Source organism: Mercenaria mercenaria, chromosome 13 (assembly GCF_021730395.1).
Source record: "Mercenaria mercenaria strain notata chromosome 13, MADL_Memer_1, whole genome shotgun sequence".
Classification (NCBI taxonomy): Eukaryota; Metazoa; Mollusca; class Bivalvia; order Venerida; family Veneridae; genus Mercenaria; species Mercenaria mercenaria.
Window position 1 is genome coordinate 45076852 of NC_069373.1, and position 14281 is coordinate 45091132.

Here is a 14281-nt window from a genome sequence, read left to right on the forward strand (position 1 = left end):
GTTTTTAATTGTTTTGTGATGGTTGAGGTTTCCGATCTATTCTTAGTGTCTGTAAGAAAATCTTCAACTCTCAAAATATCTTCAGTACACTTGAAAGGTAAAATGTTACCATATTTGTACGTTTTTATCCTTGTATTGAATTTTGAGAAAGCATGTGAGCCGCACAATTAGACCAGCCTGTGTATTCGCGCAGTCTGGTCAGGATCCATGCTATTCGCTAACGGTTCCTTTAATTGCAATAGGCTTTAAAAGCAAACAGCAAGGATCCTGACCGGATCTGGATCCATGCTTGTCGCAAATGCACTATGTTGGTTTCTCATGGTACGACTCTCTTTTTTTTCTCGCCAACGTCATTGTTCAGCTATATTTTGCTATTGTCTATAAATGTTTTCAATTATAAGTATTTTTTTTACATTTTCTCCCTTAAACAACTGATATGGATTGTATTTCATATCTCAAAGTATTCCTCGCTGATTGTGGTTTTACAGGGTCATTAATGCATCTTTCGTTGATTCAAATTTTACTTTGTTTACTTTCATTTCAAATCTTAAATTGATAAGCTATCTCTCTGTATCACTTTAGATACATTGCTACTACAATCTGTTGAAACAATGAAACAACACACAATTGTTTTTATTTATACATAGAATATTTTTGTATAAACAAAGTACATTGTGCAATGAAAATGAAAAGATCAGGGATTTACGTTTGCTTGACATATCTAGCACTGATACAGGTTGGATTTTTTTTCAAAGTTTCATAACGTTTTTAATTTTATGAGTATAAATAGAACATTATAACACAGAGACTGCGTATGATTTCACTTTTAGAAAAAGCACTGCTTTCATTATAGTTCATTAACTATAAACGTAACACAATGTATCCAATAGTTCTTTCGATGAAGGTTTAATCACCTATTCAAAAGCGCTTAACATTATGACAACTATATGAGAAGCCTACGGAAGAGCATAAGTGCCAGGTCTGTTTTATTTATTAACTCGAAATTTCGAGTGACGTAACTCGAAATTTAGAGATACTTAACTGAAATTTTGACTTACTAACTCAAAATTTCGGGTTAGAACGGACCGACCCGCCCATCCACAGACCGACAGACAACCTCATTCCTATATACCCCCATCCCAAACATCGTTTGTGGGGTATAATAATTTCACAGTATGATCTAGCCTATCGGAGGTGGTGAACTTGGCCTATAGTTTATACAAATTTATTTTAGCTCGATTGTGATGAAAGATTTAAGCTTATATGAATCACTCTCGAGTCTGCTTCCTGGAAAACCCAATACTAGTGTCATATGAGAAGTCATGGCCGTGACCTCAGTGGTACTTGGACCCACTAACCCCGGGTTTAGCGGTCGACACCTAAACAACTAGACCACCGCTCCCCTTAAACTGGCCTTTGACCTCATGACAGCGGTAGTCATCTGCTGAGCACAGAATATCAAATAATCTATCTGTGGTGTTTTTTTTTTCTTTGGTTGAGTTGAGTGTGTGTGTGTTAGTTCGGGTTTAACGTCTTTCTCAACAATTTTTTAGTCATATGAACAACGGTGTCTACTTGTAGCAGTGAGCACAATGCCCAACTTTATAGTGCTGCCTCACTGGAATATCACGCCGTATACACATGACATGATACCCCACCCAGTCACATTATACTGACACCGGGCTGACCAGTCCTAGTACTATCCTCTTAATGCTGAGCGCCAAGCGAGGAAGCTACTAGTACCATTTTTTACGTCTTTGGTATGACGCGGCCAGGGATCGAACCCACGACCTCCCGCACTCGAAGCGGACGCTCTACCACTAGGCTACCTTGGTTGAGTTGAACATCACATCCACACATTTATAGGTCATTAATGACTTTCCAGTTTTTCATGATAGAGAAAGCCCCTGGTGCCCCTGCGTGCATAATTTGAGACACATCGGTAGAACTGCTGACCTTCCACACGCCAACAGGATGCTTCCTCAAATGAAAGAATTCTACACCCAAAATAGCATTTCAAGTCCACAGTAGTAAAATGAATGTTATTTGAAGCCAGCAACCTGAATCAATCAGCCACTGAAGCCTATAAGTATTTTATTTACAGTTTCGCTTCTGCAAGTCAAATAAGTCTCAAATAACTGACAGAAGAACCATCTTAACGGCCATTGTACGATTTTTATGATAAAGATAAGGATATAAATATAAATTTTAATGATGTGGATAATGACATAAATGTATGCATATAATCTGAGAAATAGTGAAATTATTTGCAAAACCTGTTTCAATATGCTACTGGTACTGATGATAGACTCGGACAGATGATAAAAAGTCGACCACCTTCGAATTATTCGATTGCAATCGGTTATTTATGTAATTAAACACCCGTCTAACAGCAATCACTTACAACACCAACTGGTGTAAACAAAAGCAAAACTGGTAAATATTCTGTATAAATTCAAATTATGTCTTTTTTTTAGCAAATGTTAAGCTTTATTTTGATAACAATTTGCAGAATAAAAATGTTACAGGTAAAAAAACTCATTTTCTGTCCGAGTTCTATTATCATTACTAATAAAAGTTTGTTTTAACATTTTATTACAGTCATGGTATGTTTAGACTGCACATTAATGAATATCTTAATTCATACTACACATGAGCTTAATATGATTTCAAGAAATACAACTTCTCGATTGTCAAATACAAACACGCTTATTCTTATACTGAGTATGTGTACAATAGGAAGAATACTATGGAACCACTGAATCACCTAAATCTTGGATAAATGTATGACTGTATCTCAAAAAAAGCTAACGTATTGGACTGAAACTTCACAAATGACTACCCAGTCACCACACCTACTGAAACCACCAAGTGATGAAACTCTAAGTTGAGTTTAATGCTCAAAATTGCCCTGTTTAACTTTTTTCGAAAATTGTATTAAAGCTTAACGTGCAATTATTAAGCTGTTTTTCAGAAAAAAAGGACATGTATTGGACTGAACCTTCATGCAATACTTCCTACTCATCAAAACTACTTACTGGTTTACAGACAACTTTCGGGTTTTTTTTTTTTTTTTTTTTTTTTTTTTTTTCGTATTTCAACTTTTATGTTTCAAATTCATATGATAACTGCGTTTAATCTGTTAATATGATTATTTAGTTTTAGAACTATAAACTACCTCCAGAGTTAACAGCATACATATAACTGTTCATTTACAGGATGATGGAGGGGTAGGTGGGGTGAAGCATAAGGGCATTAAATAAAGAAACTTGCAATTTGCACCCCGTTTTATGAAGAAGAAATCTCATAGTAATACGTTGCTCTGTTTTTCATACAAGGGTGTATTATGCCTGGTCGAGCTTGAGTTGTCAGTGATGCAGTTGGATAACCCACTTGGAACCTCATACACAGGGCAGACTAGCGGAAGTGGAAGAAAGTGTTGTGATTCAGGGGGAAGTAACTGTCAAAACGTCACAGACAAATGTGATGTTTATTTCACTTTTTGCGTAGGAAGGTAAGAGGAGAGAGAACGAAGATTTTGATTTTGTTAACACCCTCAAAATATTGTCTCAAACCTTAAAATGTGTAAGTAATTTATGCAAAGGAATGTGTATTACGTTAATTTCACAAATCTCGAAATATGAGTATAATTTTCAAAAATATGCTAAGGAAATATAACATACGTTAACATCTTTTTATGCAATACTAGTAACACATTTATTTGAAACAACGCTTTTCTCTGTAAAGCAGGATCTACATATTAGTAATATCAGATGATAGATTGAAATGTCAACAATAATGCCTATATGTTGAAGATGCCTGTGTACCCTCTTCTAACACAGTGCATGAAGGCCATATGCAACTTGAAATATTATATCTAGCTTACACACAGGATGTAAGACTATTATGGACGAAGACGAAGACAATTTAATCATAGATCTTATTTGCCTATGAATCTTTTAATTTCTCTTTTATATGCGAGTCTAAATGTAGATATTGATGACAGTCTGTCTTATAATTGTTTCTGAAACCCATTGAAATGCAGCCATTCATTTAAATACGAGAACGATCCGATGATATGTTTCAGCCTCAGTAATGACCCGAAAAATGCAGGATGTAATGGAACTTATATAGACATGCAGAAAGATGTATCACACGACGTGTTGAAAATTACAGATAATAAAAAACTGAAACGTTTCGTTAACATTACATCTTGGACAAAGGTATATTTTCAAGATGAAACCATAGTTCTCTTAGGTATTCTCTCAACGAAGGAAAATAATTGTAAGTAGTTATATGAAAAATATTTTATTTACAACAGACAAAACAACAAAATTAAATATAAATTCCTTGTTATTCAATTTTTAACATAAAACAGATTTTTTTTTGATAAATCATGAAGTAATTATACGTTTGGTATATATATTTTTCTTACGTTTTATGTCCAACTCTAACTGTGAATGTAACCGCCTCGGTAGCCTAGTGGTAGAGCGTCCGCTTCGAGTGCGGGAGGTCGTGGGTTCGATCCCCGGCCGCGTCATACCAAAGACGTAAAAAAATAGTACTAGCAGCTTCATCGCTTGGCGCTCAGCATTAAGGGGATAGTGCTAGGACTGGTCAGCCCGGTGTCAGTTTAATGTGACTGGGTGGGGTATCATGCCACGTGTCTACGGCGTGATATTCCAGTGAGGCAGCACTACAAAGTTGGGCATTGTGCTCACTGCTATAAGTAGACACCGTCGTTTATAGGACTGAAAAATTGTTGGAAAAGACGTTAAACACACTGCCTAACTGTGAATGTATTCATAAAGTCTTAACAATTGTCAAAATAATCGATCACTACATGTAAACAAAAAGGTGCAAGTACGATTATGTCTTTCAACGACAGCATTCCTACAAGTCTTTTTGGAATATCCCTATTTGGTCCTTTAAATCTTGTTCAAAAACAATCAACCTAACCCAGCAAGAAAATATATGGCCCCTTATTGTTTTCTATATAGGGTCCACATGGGATTTACAAACTGGATTGGCATGGGTCCAACATCGATGAGACATTGTATATGGGTCCGATATAGGTCCGATGTGGGCAAATACTTACAATGTTGATCCCATATGGGTCCCGTATGGTACATATGCCCAGATAAAGCCCATATCGGCCCCAATATATGCTTGCGTGCTGGGAAGCTTTTCCCATGACGCCTGGAGTATTCAAGGCTTTGAAGTGATGATAGTTTAATTAAGTTTTATGAAAACTAGAAAGAAGGTCTCACTTTATTTATTTGTTGTAGCATCAGAAAATATCTTTATACATATAAGTGATTGCAAGAACATAATGCTTCTGTTATGTCAGTTGATGCCATAATATTACTGTTTAGGGAAGCACAATGCTTATTGTGAATGTGTTGGATATGGACGAATTGACAAGCCTTGGTTCAGGCCTTCATATCTTTCCTGATCTGGTTGATTCATTCAACAAGGCAGTGGACTTCGATCCTGCACCGAACTATTGGGCAGCGACGGAGAGAATAGTATCTATGGTTGGTCATGTAAGGTATGGGATAGAATACATATTTATTTATATACATGGGTCATTCAAGATACTCAAACCTAGGGGCCTCCGTTGCAGAGTGGTTAAGGTCACCATCTGGATTACGGAAGGTCGGTGGTTCTACCCAGGTGCCCGCTCGTGATGAAATAATACACGGAGGGGGATCTGGATTCTTTCTTCACCAACAAAGCTAGAAAGTCGCCATATGATCTATAAATGTGTCGGTGCCACGTTAAATCCAACAAAAACATAAAATCATAAAACCTAACTTATTTTTATGTTTGAAAGCAAATGATATTATACTATAACTGAAGTTTCATGGATTAAGTTGGATTGAGAGGCAGGAATGGGAGTGCGAAATTTGACCGAAGTATTAAATTCGCTATGGAAAATTGAAAAGAAAAGTTTAACAATTTGTCTAAGGAAGGTGCAATTTACACACAAATTTTTTTTTACATGTACCTGTTGCTATCTAAAGGAAGAGTAAATGATAAAAGACTCTTCTTTCCATCCTAATTATAAAATGTCAAATTGGTAAAGTATTAAAGTATAGTTAATACATCTTAACTTTCTTGAATTTAGAATAAAGTTGGGTTGTTATTATTAATATTAATAAACATGGAATGAACATTAAACGCTCATAATGCCTTTTTTTATAATGAGGCCGGGACAGTTTTTGTTATGAACATAAAATATATTTATATATAATTATTTATATCTTGTTGAATCCTAATTGCAATAATTGTTTTCTGCATGATTTGACTAAGGTTTGAATATTGATAACACAGTAAGACTTTTTAATGAATACATTATTTTGATTGCACCCGCACCCCTTTACGGTTCAACTACAAGACTATAAATTCATGAGCAGTATTGGAAGTACAACATTTATTTGGACAGCTGTTTCATCCTTTTAAAACATAAAATTAAACCTTATGGGACTATGTGTCTAAAATAAAGACATGCTTACTAGAAAGAATAATGTATATCGTTCATAGCCTTGACATTCGACTACGTGCGTGGTGCGCTTCAGGTTGGTATGGAAATTCATGTGAACATCGGTGTAATGTGGATTCCTTCCATGAATGTACAAGCTCAGGTGCCAAAACTCCACTACAAGAATGCACAGATCCAGGTATGTACAAATGTATATATAAACGCATCCGTTTGAAGCAATTATGTTAATAGTCCATAAACAATTATAGGTACGTAAGTCGTGCATACAATACAGATAAAAATACACGACAACTCGAAATATTCTCACTACATTCTTTGTATAGAAAGGAAATATCGTTTATGTTCGTATAAAAACAATAGTATAATTTATCAAAGGTGAACCTTTCCGCGAGATTGTACGTGCGGTCTGACTTCGTTCACAAAAATCTGAACAAAAAAAAATGGCGTCGTTCATTTGTTTTTACAATTGACTATCAAATATTCAAACAGAAAATTTAGTCATGATAGCTCAACTCACTTCATAGCTAAAACCCATTTTTGGTGGCTGCTAGCTGCCACCAGTGTCAAAAAGAATACTCCGTTTGAAAAATCTTGTCAGTTCTTAAGACCATCCTAACAACACAACCAAAAATAGTTCCAAGCTTTCTAGGTAAACAATTATCTACACAACGTGCATAATTTGAAAAGCTACAATATATGCTTTAATACCATTTTTAATGTAAATTCGGCGACTAAAATCAATACAAACTGAGGTAAACGTTTTAATAAAAACAACAACGTGTATGAATACAAATATGCAAATTTATGGTCACGTGAATAAACGATGACCTCATGTCACCTGAACTTATTGATTAGCTATTGCATAGTACTGCCCCAAAGGTCACGTAGCTTATAACGTTGAAAAAGGTAGCTTATGTATATAGAAACCTAGCCTGGGAATCCAGACTGACAATTCAAAAATGTTTCCTAACCGCAGTGTCACATGTATAACTTCCGAAATTTAAGGCTTTATTTGATAAAGAACAATGACTTCTGATAGCAATAATCCGCGGCTAAAAATAGAAACGGAATTTCAACGGAAAAGTTTCCAAACATTTCCGGTCCATAGACAATACCAGTTTGTACTGCTGATAGCTTTTCCAGCAAGTTGTAATACTTTTCAAAAATGCCAGAACAAACTTAAATTTCGTCATAGCTATCAAATTGTAAGATATTATATTAATGCAACCCTAGTGATCTAAGAATGTTACTGAATTTTCGACTGCATTGTCTCGTTTTCGTTTCAAGCACGCACAAATATGACGGCATGTTGATAAGGCTATTTATAGAAAATCGATAATCAGCAGTGATATGGATTTCCTCAGGCGTTGATACTGCCAATTAACACTAATTAGCGCAAATTTAGTGAGATGATTTATGAACAGAACAGTACTTTATTGATATAACTTGAACATGTACAGCTCATCGTTATATCAAGAACAAAATATACTAAAACATGCTTATAATACGAGAGTGAACAAAAATGAAAGAACATTCAGTTAAAATTCATTCGATATTGTTTGCAATGTGACCTGCCGTGAGAATCAAAGACATGTATGTTTTCTAAATAATATTCCCTCACGGATAATCTTCCTTCAGCAAATGTACAATATAAGATACTATATGTATGCATAGATACACATGTATTCGGTATAATTTCGTCAGACAAAACACGAATTATCAACGTGGAAACCCACAGGTCGCCCAAGCTGAGAAGTGTTTCAAGCTCGCTTTGACTAAGTGGTGCTACTGTATCACGATTTCATCAACTTGTAAGCCCATGAAAGTGGGCGCAGCGATGATACTCACTCGCCTTTTTGAAAAGGCAATGTGTCAGACTGTAGCAAGTCGTCGGATAACAGATTTGACCAACTTAAAAATTGAATTGTTTCAAGACAGATTCTGCTCACTTCAGCTAAATTCATTCGAGTCGCACCATGAGAAAAACAACATAGTGCATTTGTGACCAGCATGGGCCCAAATCAAACTGCGGATCCATACACCACTCTGGTCAGAATCCTTGCTGTTCGCTAACGCACTATGCTGGTTTTCTCATGGTGCGTCTCAATATATCTGGATACAAATATATGTATAAAAAGTAAAACGGTTTCGTTTCGCCAGTTACATATTTTCGACTTTTTTCTCGGTCTGACTAAAGTTGTAAGTTTGTCTGACTTAATGTCCAGCATTTTTGCCAAGGGGTGATAATTAATTCACCTCTAAAATACACTAGCTGCAGAACTGACATTCTGAGGTGCATCTGTGGTGCATGTTTGTGTTGTTTTCTTTCACAAAAGTCTCATGAAAACCACAGCTATCTGATACGGACTAAATCAGTGTGTATAATAATTCATGACAGACACTGCCCAAAAGCTTTAAAAAAATCTTAAAAGCTGAATGATTTGGAGAAAAAGCTTATATTATTTATTAATAGTAAAACATTTTCGATGTAATTTATGTTGTCGTTTTCCTCACAAATAATCAAAACTATTCGTTAAAGACTGAATCAGTGTGTAAGTAAACAATGACTTGCAGTGAAAAAGGATTAATTTTGAAACCAAAGCCGAATATTAAAAAAATGCAAAAAAAGTTCTTATAGTTTATATTAACAATTCCTCAGTTGTCACTTTCTTTGTAATATTTTAAACATTGATTAGCAGCCACCATCAGCGCTTTGAGCGCTTTGATTCTGTCAGTAAAGGTGAAAATTGAATCAAGATTGTATTGTATGCTGCCGGACTATTTTCATGAATATGCATGACCCGACACATTTCTATAAAAAGCGCACAAAAAAACTTAACTATGTTCCATTTAATATCGATAAACATTGAAGATTTCGTTCAAGAACAAAACAAGAATCAAAATGGTAAAGGTATATAATAAAAGGGTCATTATAACAGTAGCTAGATCTGGGACTTTGTATTCGGCTCTTGTGGATTTTGCAAGGTCGGACCACACTCGGCGCTTGCGCGCCTCGTGAGATCCGATCTGGCAAAATCCACTCGAGCCGAATACTGCATCCCAGATCAAGCTACTGTTATAATAACCCTATTGTATTTATTATAATAACGATATCTGCCATCAGCTGAATTGCAATTAAACGTGGGCGGGTCTTTTTTGGCCGTTCTATATATTTATTGTAAAGGTCGATAGTCGGAACCTCATATTTTTATTGTAAGCTACTGATGAATGCTATTTTTGTTCGTTTATACGGGTATAAACCACATTGGGCTTTCTGGCAAATCATCAAAGAAGTCCCCAAACACGTCTAAACGCGCAAATAATAATTATTATAATATCCACTTCATAAATGGGGAAAGGCTTAGATAGAAATAAATTAATATGTTAACATACTCATATTATCATGACATTTTAGTGTCAAATGACTGATAGACACATTACGACACACTAAAGGACACTGAAACCTACTTACCACTTTGATAGATTAATATGAGCTTAAAACATGTTTAACGTGTTTTCTTTTCAAGTTAAATAGACACTTGCGTTGCAAATATGTAAATATCAGCATCATGTCATATTTGTTGTTTTCCATAGACACAATTGTTCTGAGCGTGAAAGAGTCTATTTCAACACTACCAAATGCTTCTAGTATCCAAAGTTATTTGGTTGACATCTTAGCAAATTACGCATGTGTTAAAACAACGGGAAACATCAGCGTAAACATCTTTGAAGTCAGAGAAAAAAGGTATTTCTTTTATCTCAACTTCTACTTGCGTATCGACATGCATTAAATCATTGATTTGAAAAAAAGACGATATCATACGCAAAGTCAAAGAAAATGTGTGTGTGTGTCAGGATACATCCAGGAATTCTACAAACCTCCTATGTTTGTCAGAAAATATAAACCCACACTTAAGGCGAAAAATAAGTTATCTCAAAAATCCAAAAAAGGTGAGTACTCGACATAAGACTTTTGCAAGACATTCTTATAAATACATGTAACTAAAAGGATTGTGCAAAATGTAGAAAACCATTGCAACGCTTTTGAAATACATTCTTCTTGCATTTTTACCAATACCTAACTTTCATTTTCACCCATTATATCATTTTTATTAAGAGTCATGCAAATGTATATACATTCTATACAAAACTTGGTGATAATGAACATATTAAAAAATTTCACCCAAATTATGGGCGAGTAGCTTTAATCATGTTAATGGAGATCGAATAAAATATACTTGCTAATTTCATGATTTAGTGTCATTAACTGTGATATTTGATTTTTACAAAATATGTTTAACCTTTGATAAATTGATTAGTGATGTTTTTTTTTCTTGTTTTCAGCCATGGATATATAGACATTGTTTTCAATGGTTACTGTGACAACAGACCGGTTTCCAGTCTAAAATTTAAAGAAATGGAGTATGTAATGAACACAGTAAAAACAAGACTGGTTCCTCTGGATGATTATTTTGGTGCCCCTATGATAACGCCAGCAATAAACTTCGTCCAAGATAATGTGGTATATACCTTTCGTTTTAAGGTAGCAGGGTACACTTCGAATTTTGGCCCCCGTCAATATTTGTTATAATTAGAACTTTTAGATACTCAGGATCGTTTTCGCTATTTTGTGAAAAAAACGAGCTAGATGGGCCCCCATTCCGTTTATGTCATGAAGTTCAGTAGGGACTATTAAATTGAGAAATGCAATAAATTTGGGCATTGTTCCTGCAGCGGGATCATTGCAGGTTGTTCAAAAAGTGCAAAATTGATGCTTTTAGCATGCTATTTTCAATGGGTGTATGGGTGTATAAAACTTTCGTTTTGATAACTTTTTGTATTATTGTATGAGAGTCCTGATTTGACAATAATTAAAAGCACAAAACATGCACGGAATTTATAAAATGGCCACCCTGATTCTGCTCATTAGGGAAGTACAATATTGCGACTCGCTACATGTAAGCCTGGCCACGCCCAAAATTTTCGAATCTAAGTGTACCCTGCTACCTTAATAATCCAGACCTTTGAAACTAATACAAATTGAAAAAAAAAAAAAAAAAAAAAAAAAGACAGCAGTGTCTAATTTGATTTGTATAAGAAAAATGAGGTATGCATGATTTGCTTCATTTCATTCGCTATTTTGATCATATCATTTAATATGACGTAATATAATTTCAAATACACATTTCACAGACTGCAAAACTCGGTCATAATAATTAAAAGACTTGACCATCATGCGATTCGAGTATTTTAAATGGCCGACAAATTTGTCCAATATGAGATCTTTGGTTTTTTTGTAGATTTAGTTTTTTAGTTTAGTTTTCGAGTGGAAATATTTTTGTTCACTATCATACAGGTTATATATAATACCATAGTAGTTAAGCCTTTACCGTTATATTGGTCTTCGGTCTCATGTCAGTACGGCTGCACTCATCTCAGTGGACTAAGGGTTGGTCCAGAGGGGCGGGCATATATTGAATGTAGAGCCTAAAGTTGAGACTTTATTTATTCAAGAAATGAAATTTTCAAATTGATTTGCTTGAAAAACATAATAATAATAATAACAACTAAAACTGCTGAAGAGGAGGGCCGGGACATCAGTCGAATCAAATTGTTTTTTAACGTACAATTTAGCCCCCATAGTTGTCAAATATATATCAGATTGTACTACTTATATATTTTGGAACAATTTTTCCAAGATGACGTGTCCCCGGAGCTCGTTAGAAATTGCGCGTCCCTATCTTAATCACTATTTATATTTGAACTACTGTGGGGTATAGTATATAAGCTTATGTAATCAGACGTATCGTGCACATACCAGGTGAGGAGATGGTCAATCAAATGTTTTTTTTTCATATCTCCGGTTACAGATAAATTTCTGTTCCCTTAAAAGTAGAAATCTACCTTGTGTCTCATTATTATTATTATTATTATTATTATTATTATTATCATTATTATTAAATCTTTATATGAATACACCAAAAGTAAGAACTAGTTGTTGTGATGTTAGAATATTTTTCCGTTGTGATCAGACAGACCGTGCACATACCAGGTTAGAAGATGGTCAGTCCAATGTAGTTTTATATCTCCGTTTACTACGGAAGCATAGAGGGGACATCAGATATTTTAGCTCACCTGAGCCAAAGGCTCAGGGTGAGCTTTTGTGACCGCTCAATGTCCGTCATCAGTCGTCCGTCGTCCGTCGTCAGTCGTGCGTCCATCAACATTTTCTAAAAAAATTCTTCTTCTTGAAAACCACTGGGTAGAATTATACCAAACTTCACAGGAATGATCCTTGGGTGGTTCCCTTTCTAAATTGTTCAAAGAATTTAATTCCATGCAGAACACTGGTTGCCATGGCAACCGAAAGGGAAAACTTTAGAAATCTTCTTGTCCAAAACCGCAAGGCGTAGAACCTTGATATTTAGCATGTGACATCATCAAATGGTCCTCTATCAAGATTGTTCAAATTGTCCCCCTGGGATGAAAAGAAGTCCCATCCCGGGGGTCACAAGTTTTATATAGACTTATATAGTAAAAAACTTTAAAAATCTTCTCGTCTAAAACCACAAGACCTAGGCCTTTGATATTTTGTATGTAGCATTGTCTTGTGGCCCTCTACCAAAATTGTTCCAATTATGCCTCTGGGGTGAAAAGAGGCCCTGTTGGGGAGGGGGGGGGGGGGGGGGGGGGGGGGGGGTGCGTCGGAGTTTCATGTTTTACATAGACTTATATATAGGAAAAAACTTTAAAAATCTTCTTGCCTGAAACTGCAAGGCCTAGGCTTTTGATATTAAGTATGTTGCCTTTCCTAGTGTTTCTCTACCAAAATTGTTCAAATTTTTCCCTAGGGTGAAAAGACGCCCTGCCCTGGGGGTACCAAGTTTAACATAGACTTATATAGGAAAAAAAGTAAAGATCTTCTTGTCTGAAAGTTCAAGGCCTAGGCATTTGATATTTGGTGTGTAACATTGCCTGGTGGATCTCAAGCAAGTTTTTTTTTCAAATTATGCCCCTGGGGTGAAAAGAGGCCCCATCCCGGGGGTGGGGCGTCACTTATTATAATTATGAGTTATATAAGAAAAAAATACTTCAAACATTATCAGGTCATATTTCCTAGACTGTTTATTTATAATTTTTTGATGACCCAAACGATTAGGGAACACTTGACTGTGATCTTGACCAACTGACCTACTTTCTTGTTTTTAAGATACAGCCCTGAAATTTGGATGACATGTACAGTTTTGCACACCAGTCTTAAAACTGTCTTTCAGTGACCATGAATTTGACCTACTGACCTACTTTCTAATATTTTAGCATCAGTTTGTCATTTGAAACATGTGGCTCATATTACTCAGGTGAGCGATTCAGGGTCATCACAACCCTCTTGTTATTTTAATTTATGTCGTGTCCACGAGATATAACTAAGAAAAAAAACCCCGAAAAACAGAAACCGTTATCTCGAGGCCACAAGATATAAGTAAGAATAAAAAAATAATTTCTTAATTCGTGGTCACGAAATATAGATCTAACTAAGAAAAAAAAAACAAAAAAAAAACGATTTTCCTCATTCGTGGCCACGAAATATAACTTAGAAAAAACAAAACAAAAAACGAATTTTTTTTTGCTAATTCATGGCCACGAAATATAACTAAGAAAAAAAACAAAAAACGATTTTTTGCTTATTCGTGGCCACGAAAAATAACTAAGGAAAAAAAAAAAAAAAAAAAAAAAAAAAAAAAAAAAAAAAAAAACGATGTTTGCTAATTCGTGACC

The 14281-nt window shown here is 35.2% G+C and overlaps 1 protein-coding gene across 1 annotated transcript in view; it reads left to right on the forward strand.

Moving 5' to 3' along the window:
- The first annotated feature begins 609 nt into the window (after nucleotides 1-609).
- The window catches only part of LOC123530380 (neurogenic locus notch homolog protein 1-like), a 28495-nt gene continuing 14823 nt past the window's right edge, over nucleotides 610-14281 (forward strand). Inside the window, exons 1-7 of the mRNA XM_053521679.1 lie at nucleotides 610-736; nucleotides 3339-3514; nucleotides 4088-4223; nucleotides 5376-5551; nucleotides 6547-6683; nucleotides 10100-10250; nucleotides 10850-11027. Coding sequence (XP_053377654.1) covers nucleotides 680-736; nucleotides 3339-3514; nucleotides 4088-4223; nucleotides 5376-5551; nucleotides 6547-6683; nucleotides 10100-10250; nucleotides 10850-11027 — 1011 coding nt within the window. The 5' untranslated portion in view covers nucleotides 610-679. The remainder of the gene's footprint in view (nucleotides 737-3338; nucleotides 3515-4087; nucleotides 4224-5375; nucleotides 5552-6546; nucleotides 6684-10099; nucleotides 10251-10849; nucleotides 11028-14281) is intronic.